The sequence below is a fragment of the Drosophila navojoa genome, chromosome 5, assembly GCF_054131105.1.
Source record: "Drosophila navojoa isolate 15081-1374.11 chromosome 5, UAZ_NAV_1.0, whole genome shotgun sequence".
NCBI classification, from domain to species: Eukaryota; Metazoa; Arthropoda; class Insecta; order Diptera; family Drosophilidae; genus Drosophila; species Drosophila navojoa.
Window position 1 is genome coordinate 644662 of NC_142893.1, and position 21900 is coordinate 666561.

Sequence of the window (21900 nt, forward strand, 5' to 3'; positions counted from 1 at the left end):
ATGGATAAACATATCGAATTATTGCGCGATAGCACGCCACGTATTTTGTGCGAATGTCAATAATCGGATGACTATCGGAATGAATTGCGTCTGCGAATGGCAAGCGAAGTAGAATAAGGTAAATATAGCACAATATAAAATAAGGAGTAAAATAATGTTAGGTGTATATTAAAAGTGCTAAATTAAGTACATGTTAACACGTGCCGGCTGTTACGGATTACGAACATGCACGAGGATGACTTGAAAAATCAATTGACCATTGCGCGCAACGAGATAAACAACTTGAGGTATAATAAAAAAAAATTCCATCCATTCCATCTTGCTGAAGTTCAAGTTCAATGTTATTTATGTACCCCGTTGTACAGACAGCAGGTGCGCAATTTGCAGCATGTGCAGCGCAAGGACATTGAGACAATAAACCGGCTGCTGCAGGATTTTCGTTGCGAAGGCTGCGCCAAGGCCAAGGACAACGTGCAGGTGCGTTGCTGGTGAGTGGGGCCACTAATGCAATGATATTAATGCCAATGACAAACAGCAGAATAGCAGCAACGATAACGAAGACGTCGTCCACTTCAAGTCCATTGGTATAATACGCACCGACTTCCCAGAGAAACGTGCTGTGCCCCGGCAATCGAGCGTGGGCAATCGCCTACGTAGCTTCATACAACTTAGTGATGGCACTTTTACTAATCCGGAGCATTCGCTTGAGGGTTTAGCCGATTTCTCGCATATGTGGATTATCTACCATTTTCATCGAAACAATTCACATCCCAAGGCAAAGGTGGCACCTCCTCGCTTAGGCGGAGAGCGCGTTGGCGTTTTCTCCACACGTTCGCCGCATCGGCCTTGTCCCATTGGGTTGTCGCTGGTGGAGATCGAGAGGATTGAGGGTGATAGCATAAGCTTCTTTGGCACTGATATGGTGGATGGCACGCCTGTGCTGGATATTAAGCCGTATATACCCTACTATGATGCACCTGTGCTAAGTGTTGACTCAGGTGTGTTGGGCAACATAATCTTTAGATTTGTACCTTCTATTGATTTTCTGCTGTATACAACCATAAGGTCGAACTGCTGCAATGCCCAATGAAAACAATGCCGACTTCTATGGGTCCCGTCAAGAACCAGATGGCGAGGAATCCGACTTGGAACTGTACGGAGCGAGTGGCTATACGGCCAATAATATAAATCCCGATGTCATGACTGGTCAACCACCATTGCCTAGTGCCGTGCGTGTGCCCAATTGGGTAGTGGCCAACCATCGTTTGACGGTTTGCTTCAATGAGCACGCAGAGGCCCAACTACTGGAACTGCAAGTGCAAAAGCAATGCATTGTGGACATCTTGGAAGCGGATCCACGTTCCGTATATTTACGCACAAAATATGGCTCCCAAATATTTACGTTTCAACTAAGCGAAGTTACTGTCACTTGCAAATTTGATGATAAAGCTGGAATTGTGACTGTGGTTCAAGTGCGACGCAATGAGAATATTCAAGTCGCAGCCTTGGACGGTGGAGAGGCGAACAATTCCTGATGGGGCCGTGCATTTAAAATAAATATTCCAAAATATAATATTTGCAAAGGTTTTGAAAACTGATTCGCTTGCGTAGTAAAACAAAAAGTTAATTATCTTTGTGTGTGTTTTAGCTTAAGTATTCAAGTTGAGGAGCTTTAAAAATGTAAACCGTTTCGATTATGTATAATATATATGTATATGAGGCAACGCGCTTATAATGTAACGAAAAAACCAGTGTGTTTATTTATATTTAGTTAAGTAACCATTTGTACATATATATATTTTGTTAAATCCTACTTATATTTATTTTAGATGGGCGATTCAATGACTTGGTCGGAGTTCCTTAGTCAGGCCAAAGAATTTTTGGCTATGTCTTTAGAATTAAATGATAGCTGGCAGCTTATTGAAAAGGTGAGTAAATATCCACTTGATACGATCGATTTTATTTATATGTATCATTCTATATCTTATAGGACAATCAAGAGCCCAATACTTTTCTAAAATACAATCAAAAAGTCAAATGTGAGGATGAACTAATAAATGTAGAGTACCATATTGTGTACAGCATCTCTTATCAAGTGCCCATGCTCTATTTACAAGCTCATCGATCAGGTAAATTGAATCTCTCCTCCATTTATGTATCAATTATTATTAAGAAATGTTTTGACCAGATGGTGGCCTCTTGGATATAGAGGCCACTTGGAATCTATTTATGCCAGATGCGCCTCGTAGCGATCTTTATCAAATGCTAACGCCAATGGAGCATCCGGTGCTGTTTCGTCCCTTTATGACGTTGCATCCATGCCGAACCGGCGAGATTTTGGCCCAGTTTGGCAAACAGAGTAAAAATCGCATACTCACCTTTATAAGTGTCTATGGACCTTATGTTAAGCTAGAGTTATCCAATAGCTATGGCTTGATTAAAGATGATAATCAAAGAAAGTAATTTAAATTATATGAAGACATTGTAAACTTAAGACTAGATATAATAAAGATATATAGTTGATTGCTGAGATGCAAAAACAGCCTAAGATAAACATAAATCTAATCAAATAGAGTATTGTAAATTTATTTACATGTCAATTTGGCTTTACCAAATCCCAAGTCTCATTACGGAAATAAAACAAAATGGACTGTTTAATAACATCTATATACATAGATTGTATTTATTATATGTGGTTTGTTTTAAACACTGATTATAGGCATTGGTTTACATAGATGGTTATGATCTTTAGTTATATGCTAAATACTCTACTATATTTTATATGTATATTTTCGAAAGCCTTGGCACAATCTTGAAGTGTCAAATTAAGAGTTTATAAATCATAAAAAGCGAGTTTTAGCACTTGAAGCTGCATAATGGCACATATATGAATTAGCTACTATTAAAAACTATAGACAAGATGATATTTATTAATATAGCTATACAAATTGGAACAGGTATTATATGGTTGCCTTAATTTTTAGTTTGTTTTTTATATGCAATAGTTGATTTTATTTCTGTAGTACTTTCTCTTTGAATATTTTATGTTTAATTTATATTTTTGGATATAACTGATTTGCTAAGATTTAATATTCGTATGTATTTATGTATGTACAACTATGTTTTATTTATATTTATATTTCGTGTTTTCTAGTTTTTGCTGTAAATAAATACATTTTAAGTCTGCTGTTCTATAGTACATAGTTATTTAGCTTATCCATATATAGAGTATATATATTTGTTAGCTTTTGCTTCTTCTAATAGTAATTTGTTTATACTTCTCTTCATTTATAATTAATGTTAACTGGCTACTGTGTGGCATTTGCATCCCATTTGAAAGCTTTGTGGGCTTTAGGATTCGCATTCGAAAAATGTTTTGTTTGCAAAAAAAATTAAATGGATTTTTATGTATATCTATATATATAAATATATAGTTGCTTGCATTATAGACGAAACCAAAAATTTGATATATATATGGATTTATATATTTATAATTACTATGTATATTTCGTGTGGCCTTGAGACAGTATTAGTTGATCCTTTAATCAATTTCTACTACTAAAAGTATTCCCTTTGCTCGTTCACGAAACGAAAATGGCTTCCAGCAGTGTCTCTGTGTCCATCTTTTCATTGTGAGCATGACTTTCTTGTTCTTGATTCTCCTTCCTTCTGCGGTTTTTGTGAGTTGAACGAGCATTATGCAGTCGATTACAGCCGACAGCAATGTTATTTTTTTCAATTTGTTTATTCAAATGAATATTTGGTCTAACATGGCATTTGTGTATGCAAGAAGTAATTACCCTTCAATGAGTCACTTGAGAAAAAACGATATATTTAAATCAATTTTTTTTTTGCTAAATCGAAAAAACTATTCAACTGCCTTCATAGTGTACAAACTTTTACAATCAATTTAAATTAAATGTCGACAAAAATATTTTGTATGTTTGTAAATTTTTAGCTATGCAAACGTTTCAAACTACCCTTACAAGCATTTATAATAAATATAAAAAATCAAAAGAAAACAAAGAATAAATGATATATTTTTGGTATAAATAAATAAATATATTTTTAAACAGTACACATTTTCTCATTGATGATATTCAACAACTGAGTATTGCTAATGCTTCTGTCTAGTTAGTTGAAGTAGGTACTATGTGTGTTAATATATATATGCATACATATGATTAGCATTATCTTTGATATTTCTTAGGTATTATTTATTTATGTAGATATATATATTAATATATATAGGAATGATGCTTTGTTAAATATAATAATTAAATGTATCTATAACAAATTTTAATATATGCAAGCACAATACATGTTTAGGAACTCACTCACACCTATCTGTGGTTATATATTGTTCCAATTTTAATTTATTATCTGTCTAAGTATATTTACATAGCCTAATGAGAATCTAACGCTATTTTCTAAGTTTCGCTTCAGATATTGATTCGATTCTTAGATTCGTTCAGTTTTACTTCTTTATATATATATGTTTCGAGTATTTATGTAGCATATATCTATATTTGTGTATATATAATGGATGCATGTATACGCTAGTACTATATCAATTATATTTTTCCTTTTGTTTTTCATATCAAAATTCATTTAAAGCTTCACCATTTCATTGATATTTCCATTTATATATATCAATTTACATTGTTTTTTCGTTTATTTATATGTACAAAATACATAATAAATAAATAACATATAATATATGTATGATTCTGTGCACTGCTGTATTCAAAGGGAATAATAATTTATAAAATTTTACAAATTTCTCAATTGAAAATTTTTAATTAAAAATTAGCCAATGATATGTTTTTTATTTTATATTTTTTAATATTTTAGAAACTTGAAAATCAACGAATAACAATTTTTTGTTGTCTAGGATTATAAAGCATACACACAGCAATTTGCATTATTTTTATACTCGTTCACGTAGTCAAATATAGTTTGGTTCGTTTATAAAATTCTGCTATACTAAAATGTGAGTTTCATCCTTAGTTAAAGTCCCCAATGGAGTTATCCGCTAAGCTGGCCAATTACATAGCTAAAGCCAATTGGTGATGTGATAAACCGGAAAAATTTGATCTCTTTTTGTAACATAAACGAGTATTGGGCAGTCGATTGTGCCCGACTGCAAAGTTCATAATATCTCATTACAACTAATTTCGACGGATTTTAATGTAAATATGTATCTATGTAAATGTGTATATATAATTTATAATATTTATATATATTTTTTGTGTTTGTGCATTTGATTTTTGAAAATTCGCACTACTTTCTTTTCTTGTTGTTTGTTTTTGGTCTCATTTAAGTTGCATTATTGGACAAGTTTTACGTGTGTGTATGTGTGTGTGTGTGTAAGTGTATGTGTTACTTACAGTGCCTAATAAATACGTGTACCAATCTATATGTAACCATATATATAGTACGTCTAAAGCTTTCACGTGGTTAACACTGAGATTTCTTACGTGTAAATTTAACTAAAGATTTATATGTATATAACTGTTCTATCTGGAATGCATGTGACTTTCGTAGTAATTCTCATTCACAATATTAAACTATGCTATTAAAAAATGGTTGTGTGTAAAGCTCTACCAACTCACTCGATTCGAATCGATTCGAGAATTTTGCTAAAAAATTGTTTAGATATTCGTCTATGGGCAATATATGTATATATAATATCTATGGGGCTTTAAGGCTAAGGTAAATTATGGACGGTGATGCTTCTGGTAACAATGCGATAATCATTATCTTCTAGCTCATCGGCCGACTCTGACGCCAACTGCCTGCGTTGGCCAATGAAGTCGCTCGATGCGCTGCGCCTGAATCAGCTGCACAACATATTAAAGAATCCGCGACCTTTCTCGGAGCGCGGCGCCATTAGCATCGGTACCTGATTCTTGTGAGTTACCTTTATCTGCAAGAGATGCAATATGTTAATAAGCTCTATTTCAGTTTACTCTTTCTTGGCTTCACTTACAGTGCAAGGCATTTGCATCCAGGGCTCGCCATCGATTTGCATGGGAAACGTTTTCTTGGTCTTGATAATAACCTCGCTGCACTGAGCCAAGCGACGACCCGAAGCGCGCAAACCTGTGCGCACCTGGCCCATATGCAGACAATTCTCCAAACCAATTACCTCTATCAAGCGATCACCGAAATCTGCAGTTGAAGTTTCATTAATGACACAGTCAACCATGGTGGTAAAACACACACTTACCTTGTATAGCCACAGACAGATCCACGGAATTGAAGCTCGTCGCGGAGAATTCCTTGTCGCTCGACTTTAGTTTTTTACTCTTGCCAAAGGGCCCGGCACTCTTTCGTATGCGTTTCTGTGATAGATGCTCTCCCCACAAATTGGAGCCTCCGTGCGTATAGGGTATATTCAGCAATGCTACACCCTGTAAATGAGGTCCATTGGCCAAGTCTAAGGCAACGCCATCGCACTATTCATTGAGGACAAATAGGTAAATTGATCGATTTAATTGTATATATTTTGTTATATGTATTTGAATTTCTTACCACAATTTCAATATGCTCATGCAAATTCTTGCAGGAGGCAGCGAAAGTTTCGGATGTTGCATATTCGAAATACCAAAGTTTGTTCTTCATGCGGCTATTGAATTTATGCGGATTTTTCTCGCGCTCCAAATGGAATTTTACACAAATTGCGGCGTCCTGCAATAGAGGGAGAACAGTCAGCATAGAAAGCAAATCAGAAATTGCATTCGCACCTCTAGCGCACCTCTATCTAGGTGATATGCACAAATAAATGCGGAGATACAAACATGTGGAACGTGCTTCAAAACTTATTGCCAGCTGCAGTGGCCTGCCAGTTCGATTGCCTCGGCTGCTGCTGACAGTCATGGGGCATGCATAACGCATACGCAGCGTAGGCCACAGCTCGATTATGTGAAACACATTCAGGCAGTGCACGCAATGCGAGCTGGTAGAATTTTAATTTTTGCATATTCGGCTGGCGACGCAGCACTTGACACAGCAGGAGTCGGAGTGCTGGCCAAATATGCTAAAATTGTGGCTGAACGGCAGACTGAGTGGGAGCAGGACGAGGAGTAGCAACAGGTGGTGTGGAGGACGAGCAGCATGAGAAAGAGTGCGAGTTGAGGAAAGCGAATGCTGATGAAGAACGAGAGGTAGGAGCAAATGTGACAGCAAAGCCCAGGAGGAGGCTAAAGCCGCAGCCGGAGCAAGTGCTTTCGGCCCAGGGCTTTGATTGCGCATACGACACGTTGCACATTTTGTAGGCGCATTTATTATGCACGTCACAGCGCCCACACAACACACAGCACGGAGCACTCACAAACAACCCCCCACACATATACACATACACTCACACACACACACACCCACGCCTGTCTTGCTGGAAAAAGGGAAGCCGCTTTGGCATTTACGTTTTGCGGCTGTTGCTCTCATAAAGCAAAATAAGATTAATTACACGGATCCAAAGCCAAAAATTGAATTATCAGGCTAAAGAGTGGGCGAGTGTGTGGAAGTGAGTTTGTGCGGCGCAGGTGGAAAACTTTTTAATTAGCCCCAGCAGCTGCGAGCGCCAGCTCAACTAAATTCATAACTTATATGCCGAGGACCGCTTAAAGCCCTGGCCAACTGCTTGTACTGGACGACGCGCATAAAGTGTGGCCCATAAAATTTTGTTAAACAAATTGACAAACTGACACTAAAGGTCATAAAGCCGGAAAGTATGGGATGAGCTGGATCTGGAGAAGTCATAAAACTGGTGAGCCTCAAACACAATATGTATATGAAACGTGCCATGTCCCAGGGATCTGATCTCGGCACTGCAAAAGAGCAATTACATATATTGTATGTATGCATGTATATGCACATGTGTGTGTGTGTGTGTGTTTACCCCTTGCCCAGAACCTATTGCTCTTCTCATTTCATCATGTAATGCAGAAAGTTCGCGCTTAACGTCAATTGTTGACGTTAAACCAAAGCGTCAGTGTGAAATACTTTGCCATGCCGCATTACTCATACTTCGCAGACACACACACACACAGCCTTTAAGCTCCTGCTGCTGCCACTTGAACTAGCATATCATACACACACACTCACTCACACATATGACAAGTTGCTGGGGAGTTCTCAAGATGCTCTCTCCCACACACACACACACAGACACACGTGAGTGGAGAGCCAGAGGCAAACATGGGTCAGAGGCGGAGGCTGTGCGAAATGAAGCCGACAAGTGAAATCCCAGCGGCAACAACACGCACAATGACAACAACAACAAAACAGCAAACAATAAGCCACAGAAACAACAACAAAGGACATTCATGGACAACAGAATACCCTGTAAGTATTTCTTTCAAATTTCCTATTAGCTAAGCAACCAAACCTATGAGATAAGCGAACCGCTTGGGGTGGCTTGTCAGGCAATTTATAAAGCTCATTGATGCTTGCTCATTGGGCAAGTGAGAGCATATTGGTCGCCTTTCACAATATTTCAAATATACTATAACTATAACTATTGGCCCCTCCCATTTAGTTAATTACAGATGGTTTCAATTCTTACTCATACCCAGGACCTTTTCTCATTGTCAGTCTTCCCCCTATTCCCATGTTTCTCCCTCCTTCTACTTTTCTTTGCTTGTCAGAGTCCTTTTCCGTTGTAGGCATATCCTTTCAACTTTTGTTTACTTTTAAGGGGTATTTGTAACAACAAAATCGTCGACAGTTTGCTGTAGACGCCTACAGTTTAAACAGACGCACATCAGGTCATAAATAAACTAGAGCACACACACACTCAGAGGGGCGCGCACACCCACACGCACACATGTAATAAGAAACAGAGACAGAAATTTGATGGCATCTTTTTGTAGTATTTTTATATATTTTGTTTTGGTCGGGATTTGTTGTGGATCTTAATCGCATGGCTGGCAATTGTCTGTCTGTGTGCTGTGTGTGTGTGGGCTCACAGCGTATTAGGCTGATATTTAGTTACGTTTGGGGGGCAACGGCAACGACGGCAACGCCTATATATAGCGGGGGATGAGGTGCGAGGGGTTGAATAGAGTGCAAAATGTTTGCACAAAAAGGATTTCAACTTTAGCCGCACTTGACAAATGGTGCAGCATTACAAAATACACAAGCACGCACACATCTGTATCTCCTATACAGAGATATACGAGTGTAAATATGAGAAATAAAAGTGCTCTACTCGGGGAGTGCCTGACCAGCTGAATCCCAGACTTCTGTGTTGAGCTGTTGTGGCAGAAGCACTCACAGAGAGCTCAAGATTGTATGCGTTTATTTCGGACTGTGGCGAGCCAGTGCGTGGAGAGTATCCATAAAATGGAGTAGTTGATATTTGAGGAATCTACTATACTCTTATACTGTTGTAGTCTTCTACTGCTAGATTGGCTCGGCTGCGGATGCTGATACTTAAAGTTTATAGTCTACTTTTATACTGATATACTCGTTCGCTTCTGCTTTAACAGTTTTATACCCTGCTGTTATACATTAATACATTAAGAGGGAGCTGGAATGACAAATCCGACAGCTGGTCCTATCAGTCTCGCACTCTAAGATCTTTCAGATCGACTACGCTGTATGATTTCGGACAAGCGTCTTACAGCCTCTAGCGAACGAGGCTACCCAATCAACTTGGCCATTTTCAATTGGTATGAACAGTAAACACTATCGCAGGACATTCGGCTTCGACCCCTACCCTTATTCGTTGGTCCCATGTGGGCGTGTTTTCATTCTGATTAGACGCAGGACACGAGTCAAGTTTGCGTCTTGCTGATTTGTACAACATATCCGTTTTAGTAGTTGCCACTTCTTCTGGGCCATGGCTTTTTCGGCTTTCGTTTGTCGTGACTTTCGTGCGCTGACGTCCGTATCTGTATCTGTATCTGTATGACCTGCCTGCCTGCCTGTAAATTTGCCACTTAGCCTTTCTTTATGGCCGCATTAAATCTTCGCCAGCTACTTAGTTTTGTGCGTTTTTCCTCTTTCGTTTTGATTTCCACTTTCGACCCAGGGCCTTCTGCATCTTGTGTTAAATTATTCAAAGGATCCGTTAGCCAAAAGAAAAGTAAAACTTTGGCCATCTGATTCACATGCTCGAATTTATTGCCCGATTGGGCTCCTTTCTGTCAAATCGTCCCTGGGGCTCAATGTGTGTCCGTGCTGCCCAGGACTCGTTTAAGCCACTCACTTGTCGGCAAATAGTAATTAGAGAGCAAGGCAAGTCTGCTGCTCATTAATTTAAATAGTGCATAGTTCGCATATCCCGTTAGCCCCTTAATTGTCGTCGTTCATTACAATTTGGGGGCATTTGGACATTTAGACATTAGGCCAGTGGACATGGGGCGATTAGACTGAAGTGTTGACGAGACAAGCGATGCTGTATGGTCAGTCTACTATATTAGAGTTCTACTGTAGAGTTCAGAGCATGTCATGTTTAGTTCGAGTTAAAATAAAGGAATCTATTAACAATTTGTCAGCAATAGATATATGTATATCAATTGACTGCCAAGTCCTCAATCAGACATCGGTGTTTGGCGTAGCCTGACTGCTGCATTCCCAGAATGCAATTGGCTCTGATGCCAAATCCCTTTGCATGCAGCTCATAGTTCACAGTTTGGCATTTTGAGCTCGACATTTAACCTTATCAACCCATGCCCAATTATGTGGCCTATTGATTGAAGTCTATTTGCATTCCGCTGTCCTTTGAGCCCTGATGTTCGCGCGCGCTAATGATTCCGCTGTTTGAGCTCTATCGATGCATTTATGATGCAAATGAGCCGCCGACTGTTGTTGATTGAATGCCAGCTATTTGCAACTGTGTTTGTTCCATCTCCTTCTCCCTCTCTCTCTAATAGTGTGTGTGTGTGTGTGTGTGTGGGTTGTATGTGTGCAATCAACTCTAGCCGCATTTACAATCGGGGCATGCTGCACGTTGCACGTTGCACGTTACATGTTGCATGCTTTGTGCAGCACTTTCGTAATTTGAGGTAAGCGTGAAATATGGAAATTTGCTGCCATTGTTATTCTTACTTTTGAATACCCTATATATGTAGAGCAAGGATGCACATACCCTAGTGAATTGTGAAGATGGTACAGTGAGGCCTCCCAGTTAGATATCTTTTAGCCTCACCACCAGACTTATATACCAGACTAATTTAAGCATGTTCAAGAGCTGAACTTTCTTCCCCCGTATCAACAACCTTTGTTATATATAGTTTGCTAGAATTGTTTAGTGTTCGCTCAAGCGAGAGTTCTCTGTATTCTCCTCTATCTATTGCCCCAACGCTTTTGTTTGAGTTTCATTTCAGTTTCTTTGCAGCTCTCGCTCGCGCGGCTTTCAAGTTTATGGCGAAATTTGCATTAGAAAGCGAGGGATTGCACTTTTTCAGCTTTTGAGCATTTTCAACTTTTCATTTCGCGTGCATTTGCCGAGTTCTGTGAGCTCCAAAAAGGGCGGAAATGTGCGCTTCGTTTTGCTTCCATACACAAATCACAAATGCTGAATAAATGATTAAGCAAATGAATATATAGCCATATGAATTATTGAATAGTGTGAATAGAGCTCTGCACTCGAATATTGACTTGAAGCCAAAGCAAACGCAAAGGCATTCGCCATGAATATTGTTGCAGTTGGCTTTGTGTTTAAGCTTCTTTCCAAATTTAAGCTGCATTATGAGGAGATTATGTGGAGACATTCCATTGTTTGTTATAAAGTTTCTACAATCCTGCAATACACAGTCATTCAAGTAAAACTATAAGCTGCTCTGTGAAGTTTTGACTGTAGATAGCAAAAGTTGATGTCGGAAAGCAAGAAGTGAAATGGCTTTGCAGGGTATATAGGAAATTGAATACTAGATACTGATTGAGTAGCAAAAAGTAGTATCAATTGAATACTTTTAAGTTGGCAATATGTTGAACGTGAAAGTGGACCTCTTAAGATCTTAAGATTGTCGGAAGATATCTTCATTCATGCTTGTCACGCACTCTCAGCTAGGATATGCACTCTATGGCTAATATGATTGCAATCGTGCTCTGCTGTGCTCTTAATATGAAACAAACTGCAGAAGCACAAATTGTTAACTGATTCACCAATTAAACAAACAAAGCAGAAAAACAACAGACGAGTCGAGCAAACAGGAAACAGGGGATGATTCTTAGTTTACTTACCACGCCAACGGAAAAATAATTGTTGATAATGTTATAGGGCACTGTGCAGTCCTTGTCCGATTGCACTTTGATGGGCTTTTGCGGAATGTTGCTGCTGCTGCCAGTTGCTGCTGCTGCTGTTGCTGCTGCTGGTGCTGTTGTTGCTGTGGGTGTGGTTGCTGCAGCTCCTATTGTTATTGCTGAGGGTGTTGTTGGTGTTGATGCTGGATGGGCTGCTGCTGTTGCTGAGGGAGTCTTTGGTGTTGCTGGTGCAGATGCTGCCGTTGCAGAGGGTGTTCCTGCAGCAGATGTTGGTGTTTTGGGTGTTTGTGGCGTGCTATCCACTTGACGTTGTCTGCTCTGCGGCTCGTTGGTATTGCTGCTGGTGTCGGACAAATCTAATGACAATGTAATTTGCCGCTTAACAATGCTCTGCTGTTGACTATTATGATCATCGCTTTGATTATGCTCAAATGCTGCTGTTGCTGCTTGCTCTGTGGCCGTTGTTGCTGCTTCTGCTGCAGCCACTGCTGCTGCTGCTGCTGCTGCTTCCGCTGCCAACTTTTGCTGTTGCTTGTGCTGCAGCAGCAATGTCTCTAGCGATTGCTTTTCCGTTGCATCTGTTCTGCTAGCTGCCAGCAGTTGGGCCTGATTGCTGTTGCTGCCAACGGAATTGCTGCCACTGCCACTTGAGTTGCTGCTGCTGTTGCTCTTGTTGCTCATTGTGCCAGTTAATGTTTTTTTTTGCACCCGTCTCGTTTCGAATGTGGACATCGAAATGCTCTTCGTGGTTGTGCTGCCACTTACAACAACATTCCCACTTCGTACCACCTCCAGCTGCTGCTGCTCCTCCTCCTCTTCCTCCGTCCTCGTCGTAGTTGTGGTTGTTGTTGCCATCATAATCGGTTTGCCCGTTGACATGTTGTCGTTGCCACTGCTGCCGCTGTTGCTGACGAAGTTTTGCCGCTGGATTTCCTCGAAACGTTCGATCACCGATTTGTCGACCACAACGCTCTGCGACAATTCAATCACCTTCTGCATGTTTGAGTGCAAAGTTACCTGTCGAACAGACCGAAGCATCGAAAGGGTGAGTGAGGAATAGAGGCAGTTGCTAGAGACATATGTGTACTATGTGTGGCAACATTCAAAATTAGTTTGTGTAATCGTTTTTTCGGTTTGCGATTCGATTGCCATGCCTTCGCATCCCACTTCAAGCCACACCCCATCTGCAGAGCTGAACAAAACTTTGCTAGATAATTGGATTTTTCTTTCTAATTTACTTTTGCAAACTGTTTGCTTTAACTTCTAACAGTTAAATTTTCAAATTCCAGCTATTCATGATAAGGTATCGTAGCTATCGATACATTAAACAGAATTTGAATAACTGGAATAGGGAATACGTGAAGTAGTTCAGGAATCTATCGATACGAACTGGTTTTTGATTTCTGTTTCGCTTACCTTGGGACGCAGCTCCTCCACGGTGAGCGGTGTGTTAGTTACCTCGATGCTCCAGCGGTCCAGGCTAACGGTCGATGCGCGCTTTATCTTGTCCATTAGTTTGGGTATATTCTCACCCTCATAGCCGCCGCCCCAGCGCAGGCAGCGTGCCAAATCATTTCCCGTTCCAAGCGGAATCACCCCAATGGCAGGCTGTGTGGCCAGCTCAATGGAATCTGTGTGGTTGACATCGTTATCATTTACTGCTATTAGCTAGCTTTTAAGGCTGCTGCTCGGCTGCTTACCCATTGCCTCGAGGACCCAGCCAACGGTGCCGTCGCCGCCACAGCAAATGACTTTAAAATTGGGCAGGTCCTTAAAGAGCGTAAGTCCTGTTAAGGAATGAACAGTTAAGTCGATACTTGCTTACGCTATGATGCAGCGGAGCACAAACAGACGCTCAAGGCGGATACTGTACACGCTCTTCGCTTTTCAGTTTAGCATTGCGAATATGTGACATACCTTCCTTGGGCCCACCTTTGGACAGATCGTACACCTGCCTAGGGTTGAGCATATACTGAAATTTGCGTAAAATGCGATCGCCCTGACGACCTCCACTCTTGGGATTCACAAACACCAGCAGAGGGCAGCTCAACTCATCCGGCGGCGTAATTTGAAAGTGCGTTGCCTGCTGATGATGCATATTTGATTTCTACTCAAGTTTTTACAGGTTTTGGAGTTGCGATTGGGTTTAATTTTGCAGGAATTGTGATGCATATACATACGATGCAAGTATATACGCATATATGTATATGTATATAGTTAGATGTGACAGCAAAGTAATTTACAAAGTACAGTAAGCAAGAAGAGTATGAATGGAATGTGGATTAGTTAGAATTTTGCCAATTGTTGGGATTTAGTTGGAACATTGTTCTTAATTCGATTACAAACGGAATCAACTCACTTTATGCGCCTGATTAACGGAGCGCTGACGATCCAGCACGGCGGGACATATGGCTGTGGGCGGCACAATTAGCTCCGCATATTCACCCAAAGTGCATTCCTTTTTCACAGACGAAGCGCAGCGATTATGTAACTAGAAAGATAGAGAGAGAGAGAGAGACACAGAGAATGAGAGGGGCGAGTGAGATGGCGGTAAAATTTAACGAATTCTGCCAGCCAATTAGCCAGCAAGATGCAAAGTAGACCCAAAAAAAAAAATCTGAATCATAAAAAGTGAATTTTTAGCGCGCCTTGAATTCAATTAGTGGCGCACTTCTGGCCTGGCCGACTGGGCGTATACGTATTTATTTGACGAGCTCTTCGCACGCTTGCTTAAGCGCTCATTTCGCTTTAATGAATTCGATTAAAAACTTTGTTAGCACCGAACGCCTCCCACTTCGCAAAATGCTATTAATTTACGCCTAAATGGAATTTAATCACGCCGCCATTTTGCTATATATATATATATACATCCATGTGAATATGTGTGTATGAATATCAGAGCAGCTACTTATTTGCTTCAGTGTATTGCAACTACTTATGAAGCACCTTTAATGCTCGGCTAAATGAAAATGTAATGGCAGTCAAAGTGGCCCACAGAGTCGAGGGACTAAGAGTTACCCTAGAACGTGATCAATTGAATTACTCTATATAAAATGATTTACTCTTCTACAGTTCCTCACATTTATATATCTATCTCCCTCACGCCCACATCGTCAAGAGAAATCAGTTCACCCAGTTTACGCATTTTCAATGCATTCCAGGGTATAATTGCACGAGGTACACTCATATTCTTATCGCACAGAGGGTTATGGCAGCATCAACGTCGAACTTCTTGTGGCTTGTATTGTGGCCGTGCTTATCGGGCTTGCCTCGAGACCTATTGACTATTGCAGCAGCGTTTCAGCTTTAGAAACATTTACAGAAACTTTCCTTGCTTTGGCAGAATTTGTGGGGCTGTTGCTCTTGTTGTTGTTGTTGTTGTCTGTTCTAGTTGCTGACTACAGATAACGAATTCGGCATTATCTTGCGACAAGCTGCACGGTCTGTCACAGGCAACGCGCCAGACAAAGTTGTTGCAAGCGGTTGGCTGTGCCACAGGCATGCTGTGGCATGCAGCAGCAGCATAATTTCTTTGAGACGTGACAATTTGCCAACCCAAAAAAGAAAAGAAGGCAACCAGAAGCAGCCAGCCAAGTGCATGACACAAGTGTGCGGCGTCTGTCTCGCCTGTCTCGGTGTGTAGTTAAAATCAGTGGAGCTTAACAAGTTTTTTGCAGGAATCAAAACAAATAGAGGAGCCAACGGCCAAGGCAACTGAGCAGACGTCGCTCTGTGTTGATCAAAATAATTGAAATTCTACATATTGAACAAATTCCACCAGCTTGTGCACAATTGGAATTTCTTCCCACTGCTGCTCTCACTTTATCATTTTATCACTTTCCCAGTATCTCAGTTGGCAACTGTCTTGTTAAGTTAAATAAATGCTTTGAAGTATAAGGGAAATGCCTCCAGCATTTATCGCCCCCAACCTTCAGTCCCACAACTCCCTCCACACTCGCCTCTCCATTGACAATGCCAAGAATTTTATTTTTATTCGCAACTTTCAAACTATATGGAATGGAGAATTTAACTACAATTTGCTTTAACTATAACGAGGGCTGTCTTAAAAGTTAAGGAACATGAAGTGAAAATAGCAGAATTGAACTGATTTAATAATAATAATATGGAATAATAAAAAACATTTTTTATTTAATTATTTTCTTAATTATTTAAACAGATTCGCTATTACAAATACCGCCTCCAGCAACCTATTTGAGGCTTCCATTTTGGATCATACACTCACCATCATGTGGCACCAGCGACAGGTGAGTCCCGTTATGCCATGATAGGCCTTAATGCGTTTGCGGCACTTGGAGCAGCGACCATAGCAATTGCCCTCGACCCAATGATGCAACAGATCTCCGCCACTCTTGGGCTTCTTCGATTTCACGTAGGTTGTGATGCATGAGGCAGGGGCATGTTGCACGCAACGTTCATGCACCGTATATTTGCAGACTAAACAGGAGAAATGGTGGACATAGATACATATATTTATATTAGCTGAGATTAATTACAGAATGAAGAGCTTAGTGAAATCTTAGTTAAATTATTTAATTGTAAATAGAAGAAAGCTAAAATTATAAATTTAAATCAGTTTTAAAAGCAATTTGCGCCAGCTCAACGAGACATTGGCCATTTAGGCATAGATAGTTGATATATGTAGTATATATAGTGCATATACATATATAGTATATTTAGCTTCTCTATATTTTATATTATATAGTGTATATAATAGGTATCTCTTTGATACTTACGAACACAGCAGAGTCCCTTTTTGCCAAGGCCGACCAACATATTTAGGCAGAGATTGCAATATGCTGGCTTGCTAAAGTGCTTCAGGCGCCACACATGAATGCCATCCTCTTTGAGTGTAGTGCTGTCGACACCTGGAAAGCGGAGATGGGAGGTGGGTGAGTTAGGGCAGGTGTGTTAAGTGAGTAGCTTGATATATGGATGCATTGCAGATGCAGGCGGCTGCAGGCAGGCGGGCGACAGGGGCCCCGCACCCCGCACAGTTTTGCATACGTGCAGTAGAAGGCAAAAAATGCCACGTTTACTATTTTCACATTTTTGTTCTACTCTTTTTGCAGAACTTCTGTGTACCTGCTGCAAATGACTTGATTATTGAGACAGCCATGGCAGACAGCCTAGCTGGCAGTGAGGCAGTGAGGCAGCGAGGCAGCGAGGCGATAAATGCATTGAAAGCTTCACAGCTACTTGGCTCTGATGCTCACTCACACACCCACAGACACGTTCACGCACACACACACTTAACTCGTACTCACCTAGCAGGACGAGCAGCGGTATGGTTGTCATGCCGCCACGTTGCCATTCTTCCAAGGACACTGTGCCATCGGCATCATAGTCAATTTCAACCATCATATCTTGCAGTATCTGTAAGAGTAACAAAAAGAGGAGAAGAGAATCGTGTAAAAATGGGCTGGAGGTGGAATTTTCGTTGCTGTATGACATCCTGATTGACATTCTGCGGTGGAGTAAGGCAGATAAAGGCAATTTTACTTTGCGACTTTCGGCTTTTACCTTTGACTGCAACGGAGTTGGGGATCGCGTAATTCGAGCAAAATGTATACAGGTAACCTTATTACGATTGTCTGCCACACAGATAAAGCTATAAAACGAATTAGACTCTATTCTTGTATTGATTTCTTTCAGGAAATATAATAAATACTTGACGAAATATAATAAATACTGGCGACGTTTCTGCAATATAGTCGACTTGAAAAGCAAAGCATGACAAGAATAATTTTGCTCTTCCTTACCACTTGAGCGCCCAATAAGAGGATTATCAACTAACTGCTTTTTGCATAAGGATACTCAACAGAGCCATAAAGGACAAAGGCATCTCGCCTGATAGTAAGAGGATGAGCCAATTGAATTGACTTTGCTTATAACTACGTAAAGACCATCTAAACTTAGCAATTGGCCAATAAAACAACGTTGACTAACATAACAGCAAGCTTCTGTCTGCTAAAGAATACATATCACTTGGCGTAGCAGGCAGCTTTTTAGTGCTAACGCGAATGGCGTTTTGTTTATGTAAAATGTAATTTTTGCTCATAATTTATAAGCTCCAATAAAATTCGAATAAAAATATAAAACAAAGTTTGATAAATTTTCGATTTATTTATAAAAACTAACAATATTACATAGTATTGCAGTAACAGACATATGGCGGGGAAAATTGTCCGTTTTTCAATTTTTGTTGCATACCTTTGGGATGACGTGTCGAAATCGGCAACGAATATCTCAGGCTAGATAAGACCGTTGGCGGACTTTGTAAAGGATATATAAGAAGAAGAGCATGTATCCTTTATGAGCATTAAAAAACAAGCTGCAGCAAACTGCATTATGACAATTTATTCCTGGGGAAATATTCATATTTGGTTGCATAAAAACGCCTCTAACTTGGCCGTATCCTTGCGCAGGACGAAAGGATATGGTGCGTTAGGATAAGCAGGACCTACTTTATGGATTCCCATAAAAAAAATATTGGGTCATCTAAGAATCTTGGACTTGTACTTTTTCGTTTCAGGCCGGGCCTGGGCGGCCAAGGATTTGGCTAAAAACACACAAAATCGCCAATATCTCCGAAACTACAAGGCAGAATTTGATGTCCTTTGGCCAGTGTGTAGTCCTGGTGACCCCATTTCGTTTGACATAAAAATTTCCAGGATACGCAAGGATACGGCCGAGTAATGGGCCTTTTTCCTCTGTATACAAAAGTCCTTATAACTCCGCTGTTTGCAGGACTTTCATCCTACTTTTTGCTTCTTCCTGATTGGTGCCATGAGGACTTCTTTTGGTCCAAAGGACATTCCGATAGTCCTTCAAATGGCCGAGATAAAGTGCATTTTCTGATTTTTAGCCAATTTTTCGACCATATGCCTTGCAAATTTTTATGAAAATTTTTTTGAGGAATCCTGGAAATCCTTGAATGCAAATCGATAGTATGAGTGCTCACGAGCTCGAAAAGGTATATCTTGCAAGGATCCTTAAGGATATGGCGGAGTTATGGCTATGGAAAGAATGTCCTTGTTTTGAAATTTATTTAATGATCCTTATTAAAACATTGTGGGCTTATCTAAGAAGCTAAGGGTAAAAATTTCAGGAATTATTGCTATAAGTTGATCATATCCTTGCACATCCTGGCGAGGTATGTGGCAAAAAAAATAGATTGTTGACCTCGATGAATTGATGAACAATTAAAAATCAGAACCACGACGCGGCCTGGGTTTGAACTCTAGACCCCGCGATCAAACGCCGCGTCTTTTACCACTACGCCACCTTACTGTTTGAAATTGTATTGGCAAAACTGAAATAGATTCACTGCTGCAACGTCATCTAGCAAATCTAAACCAAACTAACTGCTGATGTGACTTTAAGAATGTGCAAGAACAATCAAACTAATAAAAACGTACATATAGTATGGTTAAAATTCAATTTTGATTTTTATAAAAAATATAAGAGAAATAGAAAACTCATTTAATTAAATATTTAAAAATTTTGAAACATTAAAAAAAAAGAACTACGAAGCACCCTGGGTTTGAGCCCGAGACCACGCGATCTAGCGCCAAGCCTTTTACCACGACGCCACCCCTCTGCTCGTATTCCCAATGGCAAAACTGAAATAGATTCATTGCTGCAGCGTCATCTAGCAGAACTAAACGAAACTAACTGCTGTATGTGTGCACATGTATAGGAAAACTGTTGTAGCTGCTGCACGTGCGTTTGTTAATTGGCCAAACATTTTGTTATTTTTTAACGTCGATTGACTTAACCGAATTTAATGAAACTTTCAGCAAATGATCTACATATTCTATTCAATAATTGGCAAATTTGAAAAAATTAAAAATCATTCACAATTAGCTACAGTGGCATCTGCCTTAATTGATAATGTTTTTAATCGATAATAAAATGTTCCCATTTTCAATGGGTTCAGGGTACAAAAATCAAAGAATGTGGTAAGTAAACCACTAAGTCAATTTAAGTTTCTATAAACCTAGCCACATTCCACTGCCGTGGCCTGGCCTGACTGTGAGGTGTAGTTTATTTTCTATCAAGGACTTACTATAACTAGCTTTAGGGCAGTTCAAATCGGATTTGCTGGACGAGTCACTTATCTTGCGTCATTTTAAGTGTATTTCCTGTATGTCTTCATTCCGTATTGGCATATTCTTTAAAATTCTATAGTTTGATTTGTTGTGGCTTCAGTTCAAAGCGAACATTTCCTGGAATCAACAGCAGAAATATTCAATATCCGGTGCCATTTGTAATGCGATGTCCTGTTTGCCTTTTGCCTTTTGAGCTTGCCTTTCGCTGTTTGCCTTTGCTGTACCACGAAAGTAGGAAACTTTGATGGACTAGAACCGCAACTTGTTTATGCTTGGAAAATTCATTACACTAGAATTTATGCGGCATCCCTTTTTAGCCTGTCTTTGCCCATGGTTTTATTATGTCGGAAATGAATTTCAGAATTATGCAATTCATTAAGTGTTTTGATTATTTCTGTTTCAACTATGCCCCAGTTGATGTGGCAAACAAAACTCTTTCGTTGCCCATTTTAAGTGACCAAAAAAGGTATATTGTTGACGTGATAGAAGATACTACAGAGTTCATCTAACAATGTTCACCTTACTTTTATTAGTGTCATCGTAACATCTTATTCAACTAAGTTAAGGCTATATATATAAAAATGTGCATATAGTTTCTTACAATGAATACATTTATTTATAATTTTGGATACCCTCAGTCCCTCGCTTTTCAGGTAAATCTTGGGATACACACAGATGGCAACAAGAGTTCCCTTTAGTTTTCAGGGTAACTTCGAGTCGTTCCCTCCAAATTAAAATAATCCCGCTTGATTCCTGTTTTCGCCTTTTCCAGCCCGGAAAGAATTTTGATTAAAATATTTTTTGTGTATCTGCTTAGAATTTAAAGTATGTGGCGCCTTCTGACTGAGCCCTGAGTCCTGTGTTCAGTGTCATAAAGCCATCATGGAAATGGAAACGGAAAGTGCGCAAAAGCTCAACCCAAAACCCACTCGGTAGCCCGGCGTTGTCCTGCTTTGGCTTTAATACAGTTAGATTCGTTCAGCTGCCCCCGCTCATCCGGGCGTTACTCGACTCGACCAGCTCACCAGCTTTGCGCTCTCGTTTCAGCATAACCCGAGGGTATTTTGTTAATTGAGTTTTGTGACGCTTTGACTTTATTTGTGGTCGCTAGCAACAACATTTCTTGCCTTCCTTGTCCCCATTTCGCTTTTTTCTGTTTTGCCCAGTTCATCGACAATTTGTTTGATTACTTAAAGCTATTTCTGTTTCCCAGCTAAAGAAGGACCTGGTGTAGATATTTAATAGTCGAGTGCTCTTGATTGCACTTGTTATTGTTGTAGATCAGCCTTAGCTAGAGCAACTTTGTTCCGGAAGTTTTCCCCTAAACAAGTTAAGAGCAAATTCGACCATGAAAACAAGTGAAGGTATTTAATAGTCGGCTATCTGTTGTTGTTCTTGTATCCTTCTTGGTTTCGCTAAGCTTGAGTGATTATTTTGCCATTCATTGTGTATTTTGCTTCCGAAGCTTGATGTAAGGAGATTAGATATAAAGGGACAAAACTTCATTAAACTGATTGGTCTAGGTATTCATTTGTCGATCATACTTACTTCT

General features: G+C 39.9%; 3 protein-coding genes and 1 long non-coding RNA gene across 6 annotated transcripts in view; 3 read left to right on the forward strand and 1 right to left on the reverse strand.

Moving 5' to 3' along the window:
* The first annotated feature begins 15 nt into the window (after positions 1-15).
* Atg10 (Autophagy-related 10) lies at positions 16-2531 on the forward strand. The gene is made up of 4 exons (XM_018104570.3): positions 16-118; positions 1830-1928; positions 1991-2129; positions 2189-2531. The coding sequence occupies exons 2-4, from the start codon at positions 1830-1832 to the stop codon at positions 2461-2463; spliced, it is 513 nt and encodes a 170-aa protein (XP_017960059.1). The 5' UTR covers positions 16-118; the 3' UTR covers positions 2464-2531.
* Positions 29-1929, forward strand: LOC108653787 (tRNA (adenine(37)-N6)-methyltransferase). 3 transcript variants are annotated; one of them, XM_089261396.1, is made up of 5 exons: positions 29-118; positions 176-287; positions 366-477; positions 539-998; positions 1066-1929. In XM_089261396.1, exons 2-5 carry the CDS (start codon positions 226-228, stop codon positions 1533-1535), a joined length of 1104 nt encoding a protein of 367 aa, XP_089117522.1. In that variant the 5' UTR covers positions 29-118; positions 176-225; the 3' UTR covers positions 1536-1929. The 3 variants fall into 3 exon arrangements, with proteins under 3 accessions (XP_089117522.1, XP_089117520.1, XP_089117521.1); XM_089261394.1 differs by having other exon boundaries at positions 85-287; positions 536-998; XM_089261395.1 differs by having other exon boundaries at positions 85-287.
* Positions 2532-5299: 2768 nt separating the features above from the next.
* The window catches only part of Dgk (diacyl glycerol kinase 1), a 49789-nt gene continuing 33188 nt past the window's right edge, over positions 5300-21900 (reverse strand). The window contains exons 10-21 of the mRNA XM_030383103.2: positions 17502-17610; positions 16971-17102; positions 16460-16671; positions 14576-14707; positions 14134-14323; positions 13917-14003; positions 13633-13847; positions 12196-13233; positions 6538-6693; positions 6233-6461; positions 5993-6174; positions 5300-5929 (exon numbers count right to left, since the gene is read on the reverse strand). Coding sequence (XP_030238963.1) covers positions 5840-5929; positions 5993-6174; positions 6233-6461; positions 6538-6693; positions 12196-13233; positions 13633-13847; positions 13917-14003; positions 14134-14323; positions 14576-14707; positions 16460-16671; positions 16971-17102; positions 17502-17610 — 2772 coding nt within the window. The 3' untranslated portion in view covers positions 5300-5839. The remainder of the gene's footprint in view (positions 5930-5992; positions 6175-6232; positions 6462-6537; positions 6694-12195; positions 13234-13632; positions 13848-13916; positions 14004-14133; positions 14324-14575; positions 14708-16459; positions 16672-16970; positions 17103-17501; positions 17611-21900) is intronic.
* Positions 5807-18333, forward strand: LOC115562184 (uncharacterized). The gene is made up of 6 exons (XR_003980088.2): positions 5807-5914; positions 5968-6482; positions 6572-8349; positions 16394-16481; positions 17307-17809; positions 17890-18333. It is a non-coding gene; the product is annotated as an uncharacterized LOC115562184 (long non-coding RNA).

Excerpts from the sequence above, each read along its gene's own strand:
- LOC108653787 (XM_089261394.1), top strand. The coding sequence starts at position 226 with ATGCACGAGGATGACTTGAAAAATCAATTGACCATTGCGCGCAACGAG. Across the intron at positions 478-535 it reads AGGCCAAGGACAACGTGCAG|CAGAATAGCAGCAACGATAA; the intron begins GTGCGTTGCTGG and ends AATGACAAACAG. Across the intron at positions 999-1,065 it reads TGTGCTAAGTGTTGACTCAG|GTCGAACTGCTGCAATGCCC; the intron begins GTGTGTTGGGCA and ends TACAACCATAAG.
- Atg10 (XM_018104570.3), top strand. The coding sequence starts at position 1,830 with ATGGGCGATTCAATGACTTGGTCGGAGTTCCTTAGTCAGGCCAAAGAA. Across the intron at positions 1,929-1,990 it reads GCTGGCAGCTTATTGAAAAG|GACAATCAAGAGCCCAATAC; the intron begins GTGAGTAAATAT and ends TATATCTTATAG. Across the intron at positions 2,130-2,188 it reads TTTACAAGCTCATCGATCAG|ATGGTGGCCTCTTGGATATA; the intron begins GTAAATTGAATC and ends TGTTTTGACCAG.